Source organism: Protomyctophum parallelum (genome assembly GCF_964188405.1).
Source record: "Protomyctophum parallelum genome assembly, chromosome: 10".
NCBI classification, from domain to species: domain Eukaryota; kingdom Metazoa; phylum Chordata; class Actinopteri; order Myctophiformes; family Myctophidae; genus Protomyctophum; species Protomyctophum parallelum.
In genome coordinates this window covers 17,226,708-17,244,196 of record NC_139704.1, presented here as the reverse complement: position 1 = coordinate 17,244,196, position 17,489 = coordinate 17,226,708, and the positions used below count along the sequence as shown (strand labels likewise).

General features: G+C 44.6%; 1 protein-coding gene across 1 annotated transcript in view; it reads right to left on the bottom strand.

The window, feature by feature from the left end:
* The window catches only part of slx4ip (SLX4 interacting protein), a 56,839-nt gene that overhangs the window by 13,239 nt on the left and 26,111 nt on the right, over window positions 1-17,489 (bottom strand). Inside the window, exons 5-6 of the mRNA XM_083774911.1 lie at window positions 10,788-10,865; window positions 9,376-9,464 (exon numbers count right to left, since the gene is read on the bottom strand). Coding sequence (XP_083631037.1) covers window positions 9,376-9,464; window positions 10,788-10,865 — 167 coding nt within the window. The remainder of the gene's footprint in view (window positions 1-9,375; window positions 9,465-10,787; window positions 10,866-17,489) is intronic.

Genomic DNA, 17,489 nt, shown 5'->3' with positions numbered 1-17,489 from the left:
TTCCACCGTCTCCACTTGCCCTCAAAACATTCACCTTCATCTCCACTCGCTCTCACAGAGGAAACATGCCCCGTTTGTCTAAGCTAACCACATATTCAATGCAGCAAAGTCAACAAACAAGCATGGGCATATACAGCTATAAAAAGGACAGTGCTTTTTTTAATCCCTTACAATGAGAATGTTTCTGGATCCGCCCTGATTACATCTGTATGGATCATCAAGACAAGCCACCGACTGTTGACCTCACGCTCCTGTTTGTACAACAAGGAGTACACCATTGGTTCTCAAACTTTGTCATGTCAAGGACCCCCAAATTGACATTTATCAGCCTACGGACCCCCCTTTGTACGGCTCTAGCAGTGATTCTAAACCGCTTTCATTTCAAGGACGCTCAGTTTGACACGCATTAAAGGGATAGTTCAGATTTTCTTTTACTTAAGCTGTATACTATGAACTACTTGCCATTTATATAGTGGTTGCAACTGTATTAATTGATTGCCTGAGCCCTGTGGTGGGAGTTCTGCTCTGGTTTTGGTGAAATATTAAGTAGTTTCGGTTATTTTGTGGGGGGGGGGGGGGGGGGCACAGGGGGCCACGCATTAAAAGTAAATTATGTCACAAAACTAGCGTTATTTGTATTGTTGACCTATTTCTACCATGCAACTTTGGTTCATTTTTGACCCCTCTATCACAAAGAACTATGTTTCGCCCAAAAAGTTGTTCCATGTGATAGAGGGGTCAAAGTTGAACGAAAGCTGCCCTAATATTTTAGAAATAGGTCAACAATGCAAATGACGCTAGTTTTCTGGATTAATTTACTTTTAATGCGTGGCCCCAGTGCACCCCACAAAATGACCGGAACTACTTAATATTCACCAAAACTGTTGCCCCCCTGTCAAAAACAGCTAAAATCCCTAAAACGAAAGAAAGCAGCAAATGAATGAAATTAACACTCATCTTTTACTTTGTCTAATAACAACCTAAAACATGAACCTTGGTTGAAAAAAAAACTAAAGTTCCAAAATTGTGAACTACCCCTTTAAGCTATGGGCACCTACTCAACGGCATTTCTATCTCTGGGACCCCAAATTATATTGTAAAATCAATATTGTTTTAACTCTGAGAGCGTACAAGTGGAACCAAATGGACCAGATCTGTTTGGTTCCATTTGTACATTCTCAGAGTTACAGTCCCATAAGGGTCCAATTTGTTTCCAATTTAGCTGGGGACCCCCTGGAACTCCCTCAAGGACCCCTGGGGGTTCCTGGACCCCACTTTGAGAACGACTGGCGTGCACGATAGCACAGGATCACTTCCTGCATATCAACAAAAGCACATTCTGACACTGCATGAGTTAGGAGGAGGGGGGCATAAATCACACTGTCATACTTAATATGTACAGCGATGATATTATCGTTACTGTCCGGCGGAAACCTTGTATATCCAAAACCATGTAGTTATGTAGTCACAAGTCCTTAATACTTTTCACTGGTTAAACCCACAAACACGTCCTTATATTGGGCATGTCATTGAATTATTCAAAGTTTTCAAAAAATTTCAAAAATAGCAGATCTACAAGCTCAAAAAGCATCACACTAGGACACGTGAGATGGCAGACGAGGCTATCTTTGCTACTTTTGCAGGTCACTATCATACGACAAAGTATAAACATGGGGGATTCACTTTATGGAAGAAAGAAAAATGAAGAAAAAAAAAAAAAACATAAAAAGATGAAACATGGAGATACAAACTTTCTGCCCGACAGCGACAATGTACATACAACAGACAAGCTAACGTGGTCAGCCTGGGTGGAGAGCAGATAAGCAGACACACAGAGTGCTTTTTCTCAGAGAGAGCTGCCGCTGGCTTGTTGAGAGCTGTGGAGAACAGAGGCGTGCTGAGGTCATGAGTAAACACACGGGCCCTTCCAGAGCTCAGGAGAAAGGGGGGAGGGGCGGGGGGACTCTGGAAACACATCTGTGCTCTGCCTTTGATCCAACCTTCTGCAGCGCAGCAGGCCACTCACCTCAACTGCCCACTCTCTCTCTCTCTCCCCGACTAGAAAACAAACAGGCCGTACGGTCTGAGCCTCTCTCTGGCTCCTCCTTCCTGACTGTCCTCCCCTCGGTTGCTGGTGCTGACTCACGATGGGAGCATGCCTTTATAAACTGACTTGTAATCCTCAAATGTCAGGGGAAATAAAGACGAACATGACGAGGGCACATGGTTTGCGAGGACTTGTCTCTCTTGTTTCGTGATTCCCACAGTCCCGTTGCAAACGTCACAGCCATTGTGTGACTTGGGTTTTTAAAGAGCCTTGCCCCGACCAGAGCAACAGTCGCTGGCTACACTACGGTATTGGAGGTAACTGAGGCTCTTTTCCTCAGCCCATGGTTCAGGATATGACTAATCAGCGTGCACGTTTCTTGAGAGACATACAGCACACCAGAGTGTGGGAGTGTGATGCTGGCTTACACTGGACATAAAACCCCCGATCATGACGTCACCTTAGTTCCCTCACAACATAACCCCCTGACCTCAGGAGAAGTGCTAATGTAATGAGTCTATATTTCCACTGTGGTCAAGCAGTCTTTGTTCAGCAAATCGCACACTTTCAAACTAAACAAAAGAGTTCAGAACGTCCCTGCGTACTGGGAAACATGTGGCATTTTTCAGGCCCAGCGGCCTCATGCTGTCAAAGTCTGTGGTCTGAAAGACCCCCTCGTAAACATATGACTATTTCACACACTCCAATGGCCCCATTATCGTTTGGAGGGCAACATTACTCCTTTATATAGGTTGTGACTCATTCTGCAAAAAATAAGAAAAAATCTCCTTTTCATTTTGATTTATAACTTTCCTGGCTACAGTGTGGCAAAAAAAAGAATCCCTGACAAATTTGAAGTGAGTGACGAGGTAAACAAATAATTGTTTTTGTCATGTGAAAGAAATGTCAGCCTTGCCGTCTGGTATCTTTCCCTTAAAAACCACTCTCAAGGTTGGGTTGGCGAGAATGCTACCGCAGGACTCCCACCCTCCAATTCCCTCTGCTTGTACTGTATGAGCCCAGAGAACCACATCCTGAGGAGAGGAACGCAATCGACAGCAATGCCTCCTTGAACTGGAAAATTTGTTACACAATCTGAACTTTTCACTGACGACTGTGCAGCTCCACTAAAAATATTACAATCGCCGCTTTCATTGGGAGCCAACGTGTGCAGAGTACAGAGACATTTCAAAGGGGAAACAATAGCAAAAAAGCCCCCATAGAAAAACAGTGGGCCACTGATCATGGGATGTGATGGGAGAGATGTCTTGTGCTTGATGTCAGTGCCAAGGTGAGGAGGCTCCACCACGATTTCCCAGCATGCTCTGGGGAGAACTGATTAGGTTGAACTGAACACTGACTGGACGAACGATGTTCGCCTGTAAACGTGAAAGGACAAGAATCACAGTGTTTGGTCTTATGACATGGGCAAAAGTGCAACACGATGTGCACAGCATGGGCTCTTAAAGGGAAATACCCACACAGCTCTGAATTCCCAGACTGAGTCCAATCAATCATGGCACATGATTTCTGATTGCACACAGCTGAAGTCTCCCCAGTGAACCCAGGCAAGAATGAACTATAAAGTGAAGACGAATGCTGTTCACAATTTCATAAATTTTGACAGGGTAGTATGAATGATCTATGCTGCAGACCTTGTGCCAGTCGAACATAAAGACACTGCACCGAGGCCGTAAAACATACTACACTGTTTATGTCTGCAGTGGCATGCTTTTCCAAACCGGATGTTGAGCCTGTCAAAATTCCACTCTTCATTTCAACAGGCCAATACTGGTGTTTTCCCTGACATGCAATTTGCAGCAATGATTTCGGTATAATCACGCTGTGACTTCCCAAAAGCTCTCTAAACTTTAAGCTTTACAACCATCCTGTCTTTGCATTTTGAAAATATGACAGACTAGCAAAAAATGCGCAGCTGAGCAGGCTTGGCAGGATGTGTCACTCTGCGAGGATGTAACTGTATCTCCCACATTAGGGGGGAGAAAATGTGCACATTTATTACAATAAATATGCAATAAATGTGCAATTGTGCACATTTATTGTAGTTTTAGATATTTAACATTATTCAACTGTCTGTTAAAGCAGTTTCTACCTGTAAGCCTGTAAAGCCCATGTCCATGTGGTAGATAGGCAATCATATTTTATACAAACTTATACAAACTGATATTTGAATTAAAGGTTCTATAACATGAAATTCAACTTTTACATTTTTGAGCTCCCCATCTCCTGTGTGTTTTCTATCCCCACAAATACGCAATTTTGAACAATCAGGCTCTCTCATCATAATGGGCTTTCATGGAAATGACTCTCAGGAACAGCTCAACTTATTAGGTCATATGCGTGATGTCATCAGTATCGCCCTACTTAGTATAATTCCTCCCCCTCTTCAGTCTTCAGTTCCAAATTTGTATTCCCACTTTGTTTACAATGTCCACCATTGTTGATTTTCCAATTCTGAATTGTCACTCGCTACTCAGGACGGAGCCAGCTTGACTCACATTTCATAACGTCAACTGTTACATAGCCACGTTGTTGCTGATACGTCATCGGCCGGCGCCACTCTGTCCATGCTTCTCACTGTTGACAAAAATAGCGCCGTTCGAGACTTGAGTAAAAACCTACGTAAACGATTCAGTAGTACAAAAACAATGATGGCTGTGTGGGGTGAGTTTAGTGAATGATAAGGGAACGTTGCAGGACAACAGCAGTAGCTGCGCAGTGCACATTGATATGATGTCAAACTGGTGTTTTTCCTCAACCCGCACCACAGACCAATCAGAAGCCACGGTTCCATTTCAACCTTTCATATGTCCTGCCTACCTTGGAGATTAGGAGACTGTCCAGACTGAGTTGCGAAGTGACAACGCAGCGAATCAGACTGGAACCCAGGCTAGCATGGAATGGGAACAAGCCTGGGTTTATCTAGCATTAGTATTATAATGACTCAAAGATTAAATAAGCCCTGATATTTCAGCCACAATTCTATTGTCTAGTCTATTGACCAAGTTCATGCGAATATCTTAACACATACTTTTAACTAATCAAATAGACATTGACTAATCCTCCAAATAAGACATTTTCTTACACAAATATACAATTTGATCACCTGGGATGAGCACCGTGGCCACACGGTGAAGAAGGCACAGCAGACAGCTTAAGCCCAGCACACACCGTGTGCGCAGCGACGCGGCAATAGGCGGAAAATAGAACGGTGGCGTATCGGAGCGTCAGGCGAAGCGTGAACGCGCGTTGGACGGAGCCGGTGTGAGATAGGTTCATTGAAAATAACGGAGGCGGCTGTTTTGACATCGGCGTTCGCAGACGGTGTGTGTAGCCCTACAGCCTATTGTTGACGGAATTGACGGATCATTAAATTAATTAATCCAAACCTACCATTGACGGAATTGACGGGCTGGTTTAATTCCCTATAATCGGGCGTTTAATTTAGCAAAATGTAGCAACATTTGGCTAGTTTGGCTAACGGCCGATGTAATCTACCTAAAACCGTCCGAAATCCTCGCGTGCACGGTCGATCACGCACGCGCGCGGCCTTTATGTGCATCGCTGCGTAAAATGCGATATTTGGGACTTGATTAGAGCTTAATTTGACTTAGTTATAAAAAATACGATGATCGCTTAGCATCCCGGACATCTGATAGTGCTGCACAGTCCAAAGCTACTGCCGGATATTATTGTTCGTTAAACCGGAAGTGACGTCGCCAGATTCGCTCTATTTGGTCAAAATCGGCATAATGGTGACGTTACCACCACCATCAGGACTGAGTGTCTAATACTATAGTCTTGCCCCGTGAAAATGAGATATAGTGTGTATATCACGGATTTTTCTATTGGCATTAAAATTATGAATTAAAAATATGAATAGAAGGCACTGAAAAGCTGCTATTGGGAGTGGCAGTGGCAGTCCAAGAAGTCTGGCATGGAGCCCATGGTCTTATGGGCCTTCTACAGTGGTACCACAAAGAGCATCCTTGCCAGCTGTATCACAGCCTGGCATGAGGACTGCACTGACTGACCTCAACCGCAAAGCACTGCAGAGGGTCAAGCGGACAGCCCATAGCATTAGTGGATAATATCCATTCGGGATGGCCGTTGTGTCTGCAAAGCCCGTAGGATTATCAAAGAGTCTAGCCACCCCAGCCATGGACTGATTTCAATGCTACCACACGTGGCAAGTGGTTCTGCATGCATCCACAAGCCAAACGCTAGGCAGCAGCTACTTCCAGGCTCCGCAGGCAATCAGGCTTTTGAACAAAACCAAGAACAGTAAGTTCTGAAAAAGTGGCAGGCAGTCAGGTTATGAACGATTTACACTATAGGCCTGTTACTACGCAGAGTGTGCACGCACGCACGCGCGTGCACACACACACACACACACACACACACACACACACACACACACACACACACACACACACACACACACACACACACACACACACACACACACACACACACACACACACACACACACACACACACACACACACACACACACACAGCGCTGAGGCCGCTAGAGCTCAGCACCATTCAAGTTATGTACCGATGGGGACAGAATCGTAAAGGGACCCCCACACACACACACTAGGCAGTGCCAATACGAGCACTATTTTCCACCACGGAGGAAAGCCATTCACCTGGAATGTGATGCATGACTAGGGGGTAAAGCAATTGGAAGGGGGCGTCCCAAGCCGAGGGGGGGGCGTCACCATTTTACTCAAACCACACTCGTGGGATCAACTCGGTTTGGCCCCTCCCTTCTCTTAGTCGACTTACAATTTACAATTTACAATTTACAATTTAGGCATTTAGCAGACGCTCTTAATCCAGAGCGACTTACATTTAAGCAAGAACAAAGCATGGGAATACATCACATAAAAAGCATTTATCATGAAACATGCGTAAGCTAAGAAAGTAACAGTGGAATATTTATATAGTGAAACTATACATACACTATACATATAAACTATACATCTTTACTACTATGCTATATATGTGTACTATGGCGTGCTATGACTACATACAATACAATTACAGTGCTGTCTACATAACATGCTATAAGTCTGTATCAAATGCTATATAATCCAACAGAAATGCTATCTAAGGGTTTCGGGTAAGTGCTAAGGGCCATGATGGAGTCTGAAAAGGTGGGTTTTCAGGCTACGGCGGAAGATTGGGAGTGATGCTGCAGTTCTGACTGCAATGGGAAGTGCATTCCACAGTTTTGGAGCCAGAAGGGAGAAGAGTTTGGGACGTGTGGAGCGTTGTCCCGGCGTTTTTAGTGAGGGTACTTCCAGCTTCCCTGCGTTGGCTGATCTGAGTGCGCGGGAGGGTTTGTAGGGTTCAATCATACTTGTAAGATATGGGGGAGCCATACCTTTGGTTGCTTTGAATGCCAGCATCAGAGTTTTGTATTCTGTGCGGGCAGCGACCGGGAGCCAGTGGAGGGAGCGGAGCAGGGGGGAGACATGTGAGAATTTTGGCTGGTTGAAGACCAAGCGAGCTGCTGCATTTTGGATCAGCTGGAGAGGCTTAAGTGCACATGCTGGTAGGCCAGTAAGGAGGGAGTTACAGTAGTCGAGTTTTGATAAGACTGTTGTCTGGATTAGGAGCTGGGCTGATTCCTGGGTGAGGAACGGTCTAATTCGTCGTATGTTATAGAGTGTGAACCTACAGGATCGAGTGACAGCTGTGATGTGAGGTTTGAACGAGAGCTGACTGTCCAGGACAACACCAAGATTCCTGGCTGTTGGGACAGACGTTACCAGGGCGTTGTCTACGGAAATAGTTAGCTCCCGCATAGGGCAGGACTTAGCTGGGAAGAAGAGAAGCTCAGTCTTGTCTGGGTTCAGCTTGAGATGGTTGGAGGACATCCACTGTGAGATGTCAGCCAGGCATGCAGTGATGCGCTCTTCCACCTGAGTGGTAGAGGGGGGGAAGAGGGGGGACTTCCTCCTGCACGTGCTTCTGTGTTTATTCCTTCTAACAACAGCACTACATGTTTAGCACAGTGGTGCTCTGGTCTGGAGAGGTTATGTACAATAAAGCTATAGGCCTGTTTGCCTCTGATGTCGTTTCCGGGTTCCTTCTTTAGTGTTGCATGTTTGAGAAAGCCACCATTTTCAGCATCTTCATTAATGTACATACTGCAACTGTTACATACATGTAAACAAAATGTAAACAAACCTATTAGAGCTCCATTAGAGTGAAAACCGTTTAAAAAATAATTTGATCTGTTGGCTATATTGTTCTATAAAGAGGTGAGCCGATCACATTGAGAAACTGAAACAGGTCTCCTTAGTTTTTTTTATAATTTCTTTTAATCGGTGGGGCTACCTGTGTTTACATTTTGTACTGATTGGGCCTTGAATGTGATATACCAGCAATATAAAAAATAAATAAAGGCATTTGGAAACGTCTTAAATTTTGTGGAGAAAAAATAAAATAAAGGTAAGGTTTTTATTTCAACTCTGAGAGTGTACAAGTTTAACCAAATATACCTGTGAGGGTCCATTTGGTTAGATTTGCACACTCTCAGAGTTAAATGGTTCACCGTGCAGGGGCTTTTGTTTCAGCTGCAGTAGCTTGGTGTCAGTGAAAGACTCCTAGTGTAAGAGAGGGTGACCCTACAGCTTTACTCCCAGGGTAAGAGAGGGTGACCCTACAGCTTTACTCCCAGGGTAAGAGAGGGTGACCCTACAGCTTTACTCCCAGGGTAAGAGAGGGTGACCCTACAGCTTTACTCCCAGTGTAAGAGAGGGTGACCCTACAGCTTTACTCCCAGGGTAAGAGAGGGTGACCCTACAGCTTTACTCCCAGTGTAAGAGAGGGTGACCCTACAGCTTTACTCCCAGTGTAAGAGAGGGTGACCCTACAGCTTTACTCCCAGGGTAAGAGAGGGTGACCCTACAGCTTTACTCCCAGTGTAAGAGAGGGTGACCCTACAGCTTTACTCCCAGGGTAAGAGAGGGTGACCCTACAGCTTTGGGACAAATGCTAGCCCCTCTCTTTAGAGAGGCTGACCCTACAGCTTTGGGACAAATGCTAGCCCCTATCTTTAGAGAGAGTGACCCTACAGCTTTGGGACAAATGCTAGCACCTCTCTTTCCCATCGCTATAGACCTGGAGCCCGGCCCCCGGCAGGTCTAGGGGCCACCTTATGTCAACAGGGCCATATACAGTGAGAGCACAATTTTGGCAACGCATCCCTATAATAACACACAGACCCGTGCAGGGTTTTTTTGCCAGGCGACTGGAGGAGGAAATAGGGGAGTATAAACAGCACTCACCGCGGCCGGGCTCGGGTTTCCATGGTGTGCTGAGGCATCCTCTGGACAGCTTACGCACACAACATAGCGTTCAGGAAACACACGCAACTCTGGAGCAGGCAGAAGAACAACATGGAGGAGACCATGCTAGTTAAATAATGTGGGATCGCGTTGGGCGCGGAGACAAACTCAAGACATAGGGAATTGTGGTGGAGGTTAGTAAGGCCATCAACAAGCTCAAAGTATTTACTAGGCCTCAAGCCCGAGAGAAAATGACAGTTTATACATGATTGCCTGTCTTTATGAGCCACGTGAACAGCATGAAATATTACATCAATAATGGTTCTCAGGGAGCAATCTGGAGGTTTTATCTGCATAACTCTTACAGTACATTAAACTATGGTACCGTACAACGCAGCCTAATAATCACTGGCTCCAAATGAACTGATCTCATATGAACCCCTCAAACAGACTTGAGTTAAGTAGCCTAGTTGGCAACCTATCAGATTGAGATTTTATAGCAATTGTGATTTTCTTGCACAAAACCAGTTTAATGTTTAATCCATTGCAACTAATCCAGTGTAACTAATTTAAGGCTCTTACATCAAATCACACCTTATTATAGATTCCTTTCAGCCACTTGTTTCAGCCTGTTTTATACTTTGTCGTATGATGCCGTTGCACAGCTCACAAACGTGATGCACTGGGAGCTCGTAGGAGCTTCGCTAGTTCTGAAATGTTTGGAAATGACATGACCAAATTAGGAACGCCAGGTTGAAAGTGGTTCTTTTCCAGCTTCCTGAAGATTTCGGACACATTATTTCTGTATTTCTTTGTTCCGTCACGACTGTTGAAATAACTTCTAGAGATTTTTAAAACACATTTTAGAATTCGATTAGAATTCTAAGTGAACAAAGTGCACCGCACGGCTCACACAGCCCTCTAAATGCTGCCACCTTTGACCTTTGGGTGCCTAGTTCTAATTTGATGTGTAATGGAGCTGCCGAGTGAAGCCGTCATCCCAGCCCACAGCCTTAACATCCAGGTCCCCGGGGAACAGATATTAACTTTACTGACGGGAAGTAGCCCATGTTGGTCCCATGAAAAGGTGACCACGGGTCACAGCCACTAGATGGGGCATAGCGATAGATTCTCGGTGGCCCTCCACAGACAGTCCTCCAGTCTTTCTCTCCCACTCCCAGTAGCCTCTCTGGGGAACCACTTAACGGCTGCCTGCTCCCAACGACACCCAGAGCAGGTAGGAACAGGGGCATTAAAACTAGTGAGGGGAAGAAACGTCAACAATCATACCGCAAGAGATGACTTGCCGTTTTCTGTGGGAAATCTGGGTAAGTGTGATCTGCTGCGATGGTTCCTTTCTTATTCAGTGAATTGACAAAAGTGATTTATTGAAGTCTCAAAAGGTTACACACCCCCGTACTGCTGCTTGACGACACACCTGAGATGTTGATGCCGCTTCACGAAATTGGCCACGACGTCGAAGCCGTTTCCTGTTAAAAGAAAAAGAAAGATATAAGACTATAGCTAGAAACATGTGTAGCTTGCACAAAAAAAAATACATTCACTTAAATCTTTTGTGATGTGGCTGCACATCGGTTTAATCACGTTGAACTTGGCATCATTAGAAGGAGATAATAGATCTGAAAGCTCACAACACGTCTGGATGCGGTGCGTTATGAGCTTGTAGTTTGGCAATTGTTTTAATTAAGTGGTTAATTTATAAAATTGCCCTAGTGGCTCAACCAGTTAGAAAATTAAGTTGAAGTTCTGAAGTAATGAAAATTTTACTCTTAAGGTCCCTGCACACTGCTGCGTCGGATTTATAGCAGTGTTTCCGCCGTTTTTTCCCGAAAAAGTCTGCCAGTCTGCAAGGACCTCTACTGTATTTACAAAGCAGGAAAGGCAATATTATTTAGAATATTGTATGGAACAATTAGTTCCTCATCGGAGACGGTTGAGGTTCATGCATGATGTGCGGTGTGGTGCCGTTTGTTTTCACAGAGAGAGAGAGAGAGAGAATGAGAGAGAGATCCTCTGATAGCGTGCGTTCAATTCACCACCATGACAGAGCACGGCTACTCTTGGGATGTGGATGTATAGTCAGGAAGCCAAGGCAGCGAGATAAAGTGATGCCCAGTGTAAATAGGATCTGCTTCAGTGAACAGCCATGTGCGGGTGATGAGTTCTGTGGTGCGGCTCGACATCAAGTGCAGAGTACTTGGCTTGACAAGCCGCTAATGCAGAACCGTAAATCATGGAAAATGACAAGAAAATGTGAAAATGCCTAGGCGTCTTCACCTCTGCGTTTGAATCTGTCTCCATGATGCCCAGGGGCACAAAGTACATTAATGCAGTGAAAACTTGATTTGGCTGCAAAACAGCATCAACCTGTCCTCCTTGTTTTGGGCATGACTTGAATAGATCAGAAATAGCCGATCTACAAGCTCAAAATTGTTTACTGGCCATTTGTGTTATCCATCACAACAGCTCATAATTAATTGCATACTAATCTTAGCTTAGTGGGTAGACATGTCTGCTGATCAGAAGCTCACCTGTTGGCCTCGTAGCACCAGTCTGTGTCCAAGTGTCCCTTATATTAGCAATTCACCCATTAAGAACTGAGGCCAATTCTACAAATGCCTTCTTAATCAGTAGTTCTCACACTTTCAAGATTTTCATGAATAAATAAATAAATAAAATATGCATATGTACATGCTTGCAGCGAGTCCCAGTCTAGTGATGCGCTGTGAGCTAGCTTGTATATCTGCATTTGAACAACCAACGCAAAAACCTCTGGGTTTTAATGGGTAACCCCCTGAGTGCTCATCATGAGCATCTGAGCAGCCATCAGCTGGGTGAAGCAGACAACAGTCATTTCCCCTGCGGGACTGTAATAAGGTAATGAAATGAAATCAAATCACACACACCTGTGGCTCAACCAGTTGGTGCATCAATTACAACATCCCTGGTTTGAATCCCACCTCAAGACCTATAGGTTGCATGACATGTCATCCCTTATCCTTTGCCCTCTGAAGCCGTAAACGGCAGAAGCTCAAATGATGCCCATTTCATCAGGACATCATCAGCTATGCTGCTGTTGGTCCGATGTGCCAAAGGTTAAATCCAGTTGCAGAAGACCTCCTGGACTCACACTGTATTAGATAGCGTAACGGATTCATCCCACCCACACTGTGCAGAATTCCTCATTCAGAGATTAAGAACTGGGCTTTAACCACATGAACCCCAGCGTCTCTACGCTGGGGGGTGCCAACATTCAGCGAACACAGATCTATGTGAGCGTGTAGTGCGTCTGTTTTCAGCACAGAGATTTGGTGTAGACTGGGGGGTCCCGACTTCCTAGTACAGTACCCTGGGGTACTAACGGACTGCCCAGCCTGGCACAAGCAGGGAGACGGTCGATCGGTGTCCTTGGCCTTCGCTCTGTTTGTCATTATCCATGGAATGCAAGATACGCCGGACAAAGACACAGGCCTGTTGCCTAATCTGGGAGGAATTTGTTGACTAGAAGTGGGGGTCTGAGTAACACGCCATGGAGTCTTCTCTGTAAACAAGACAACAGTCCTGGGAAGTGGAGCGCCAGCACATCGCCCGTTTCCCGTCATACAGTCCAGTGTTCTATAGTCCAGGGGTTCACATCCCCTGTTTCCCATCATACAGTCCAGTGTTCTATAGTCCAGGGGTTCACATCCCCTGTTTCCCATCATACAGTCCAGTGTTCTATAGTCCAGGGGTTGACATCCCCTGTTTCCCATCATACAGTCCAGTGTTCTATAGTCCAGGGGTTCACATCCCCTGTTTCCCATCATACAGTCCAGTGTTCTATAGTCCAGGGGTTCACATCCCCCGTTTCCCGTCATACAGTCCAGTGTTCTATAGTCCAGGGGTTCACATCCCCTGTTTCCCATCATACAGTCCAGTGTTCTATAGTCCAGGGGTTCACATCCCCTGTTTCCCATCATACAGTCCAGTGTTCTATAGTCCAGGGGTTCACATCCCCTGTTTCCCATCATACAGTCCAGTGTTCTATAGTCCAGGGGGGTCCTCAGGGCTTTTGGCTGGGGACCCCCGGAAATGCTTTGTCCATGTCGTCTCGTGACCCCCGCCCTTCCCCAACCCCAATACAAACGGACTGCAAAAATAACCTTAGTAATAGAGAAAATATATCATAAATTAATACAGATCTAATCTTTAAAGATGGAGTGCCACGATTTTTTTCCACCCTAAAACATGATCATCAGGTATTATTATAATATAAGGAGGAAGAACTTTTTTCCAAAAAGTGTACAGTATTTGTTAAAATCATTATTTTATGTGGGCACCCCCACCAGTTCATTAAGTATGCCTGGTTTGCCTGGTGGGTAGTGATGGGTGGTGATCCACCTGAACTGAAGCCGCACCCACAGCTGTTGTATGATAAAGGGGGAGGGGTTAGGGGATAGGCTGATAGTGTGATGTCACTATATTACTGTTTATTTCATCGGTCCGTTTGACTGTCAAGGGTTCAGCCTACAGGAAGAAACCCTAAATACAAAGTTAATACACCATTGCACATAAAAACGACTCCAGGGTGTCTAATGAAGTACTGTCACCTCAAAGACCAAACTGGAAAAATAAAAGGAAGTGTGGCACTCCATCTTTAAGGAACGTTTATGCATGTACTATGTAAACTTTTCATTTCCATTTCCCAGCCATTCAGTTTTTTTTATATATATTTGGGGACCCCCCCAAAATAATTTGGCAACCCCCGAGGGGTAGCAACCCACGGGTTGAGAACCCCTGCTATAGTCCAACCTTCGGTTGTCCTCGGGCTGATATGAAGACTCTAAATTAAAACCTTAAGAAGCAACTAGGCTTGGTCCGTTTCTCGTATATCGTTTACAGTGATTTCCACAAGATTGAAATATTTCTGCAATATCACAATAGCAGACTTAGGGTGATGTTCAGAACGCGGGCCAAATGCGGCCTTAAGAGAGAAAGTTACAGGTATGATGTGTGCGATATATAAAGTGCTAGATTATCATAATGAGAGTAACCCTAAATTATATTCTATCATAATCAAGAGCGTTTGGAGAGAAATTAGTGTGTGTGTGTGTGTGTGTGTGTGTGTGTGTGTTTGTATTTTCAGCTAGTGCTCGTTGACAATCGTTCTGTCAAATAGGTCTATTCTAAGGTATATGATATACTTGTATAGAACGGACGCCGGTGCTCATACTGTGCACAAATCTATTAGCCTACATAAATCTTTGTGTTTGAACACAAAATGCATTTGTAGAATTAAAAAAAAAATCACGCTTCGCGCGCACGCTGTGCGGCCCTCCACACACAATCATTCTACAGTTGTGGCCCCCGACCTAATCTAGTTGAATACCCCTGGCCTAGGCCGTGGCTCAGCGGTCCAGGCAAATTGGCTGGTAATCCAGTCTGGCAGTGTGCCGCGGGTTCGACTCCCGAACCCGACAGACTTTACTGCATGTCCTCAATTTCTCTGAAAATGTATTCTCTACAGCAGGGGTCCTCAACTAGAAATGATGAAGGTCCACAAATATTTTTTTGAATAAGACCGAGGTCCGGTCCCATGCGCGGCGTCCATCGGAGAGCGGGGCTCTACAAATCAGATCGCCTTCCACCCAACCAATAATGGGGTGCAGAGTGCAGGCCCGGAGTGGAACTCCAAATCAGGCCGGGAGTTATACGCCCTGGCAGGCCACACTGTGCGCGCGCACAGCGCGCGCCAGAATTTTGGGGGCCCTTGGGGGACATTTTGGGGGCCTTTGCAGCAATTTCACATGAGAAATGTATCATCTGATGTTATTTATATTATTATTATTATTTTTTTTGGGTGGTCCGCAAAGAGGTGGTCCGCGGTCCGGTCGCGGACCGCCAGTTGAGTACCCCTGCTCTACAGTATATTGACAGCCTAATTCACATTCACACGCAGGAATGGTCGGCTATGTAGTGTACTTAACCTGCTGTACAACTGCCAAAAATAACCTTTGTGGACATAATAGAGGACAGACCAGAGGTTCTCACTTCTCAACACTAGCCATGACATTAGTTTTCAATTCGACAGTACCTGATTGTTACCTGCATTCATCTGGTTTCCCATAGTGGCTCATTAGACACCAGAATAAGAACCAGAGGTACTCTGGGTCCTCAGGACCAGGGTTACGGTACAGCAGCCTTCAGGTTTTTGGGAGACAATCTGGGGCCACACAGGAGTGAGAGGAGCCTGTTTCAACACTTATCCTTTCTCTGTTAGCTCACGTCATCCCAGCTCTCGCTCAAGAAGGTCTAATTATCGTCTTCAAAAAAGAACCATGTTGTGATTCTGGATGTAATGACATGCAATTACTGAGACAGCTCGCCACAAAACTGCCACAGGTAGACAGTTAAGTCCACTGGCCAATGATTAATGGCATTACCTTGGCTTTCTTCTCTTTGTGTTTGGCTTCCCCTGGGTGAATTGGCGACCAGGGTCCATATTTCAGTGAATACAATTAATAGTAGCATTAAAACATATTGACATACATCAATCTTACTTAACTCAAGTTAATTCAAGTAAGCCTTCTTAAAGGCCGTCGTAGGCCCTTAAATTGCGATAATATTTAAGCATAAACAGGATTCAAGATTTGGCAGAAAATTAAGTATGAAAGAACAAATGAGGCGCTTTAACTTGAGAAACAGAACTACCACTGTTGTCAGGGTACAAGAAACAGAACTACCACTGTTGTCAGGGTACAACATATAATTAAGATCAATATTTTTGGAATAACGTGTTCCTTCCACGCACTACGTCCAAACAGGGAAACTCCCCCCTGTCGGGTGAAAAGAAGCGGCTTGGACTCCTCATGCTTAAAAGGAAGCATGAGGTCCGTCCGTTGCTCTCCCCAGGTTGGCAGAGGAACTGTAGCGCCCAGGATTACATTAGATAATTGACACTGGGTGGACAAATTTGGTTGCAAAATCGTGGGATAAAACATTTAATAACAACAACAAAAAAATATGTCATGTATAATTATATATATTCTTTTACATTTCTGAGAATTTAGGCAACATCTGACAAAATGCTAAACAGAAGAAGAAATCTCCCATAGCTAGAAACAAGCCTCGCCCTCTACTAATCAGTGATGTCATGGAGTAAGCTCTCTCTGGGGCTGTTCTGTTGGTGATGAATACATTTTGAAGACCGTGAGATGGGCAATTTTCCCGGGATATGCGTTTAGTTTGTCTTTGAGAAAGTTTTGCGAGTGAACAGAAGCTGATTCGTGTCCACACAGGCTCAGATAATCATTCTATAGGCCTATAAATTCAGCCGTCTATACTTCATCAGTGGAGGAGCAGAAAATATGACTTGATGACATCCACAAATTGCATACTGTATATATTGTTCAGAATTCAGATGTTGTCTTTACTGTAGAACATGCATACATACCGTTAGATCAGGGGTTGTTTTTTTTGCAACTGATGGAAAATGGAAATTGAGAGTTTACATAGTATACACATAGTGCATGCACAAACTTTCCTTAATGATTATATCTGGACTCAGTATTTATTTATGATGTATTTTCTCTATTATTAAGGTTATTGTAGCGGTCAATTTGTATTTGTGGAGGGGAGGGGAGGGCGGGGCGGAGGTCGCGAGACATGGCCAAAGCATTTCCGGGGGTCCACAGCCAAAAACGTTGAGAACCCCTGCATTAGATAGCCATAGGTTATTGCTATTTTCCTCCTCTAAATTCACTCCAAGACAAATGGGAAACAAAACTAAGGATGAAGAAAGAAGTCTGCACACAGGTTCTGCTCCAGTGGTGTTTTGTTTTATTTAAAACACCATTAGTTAAGGCACTTAACAAAACTAAGGGCCCTATTTTCATCACTGCCATACACCTTATCCCAAACTTCATTGCCTTTTTTTTTTTACTATTTTGAAAGATATTTTAAAATGTTTTGAACTAGCCGATCTACATGCACACGTTGTGAGCTTGTAGATTGGGCTGGATATTTGAACTATTCGAAATGTTTTTCAAAATGGTAAAAGAAAGGGGGCAAAAAAATGCGGCAAAGAAGTTTAGGGATAAGGGGTAGAAGTTTAG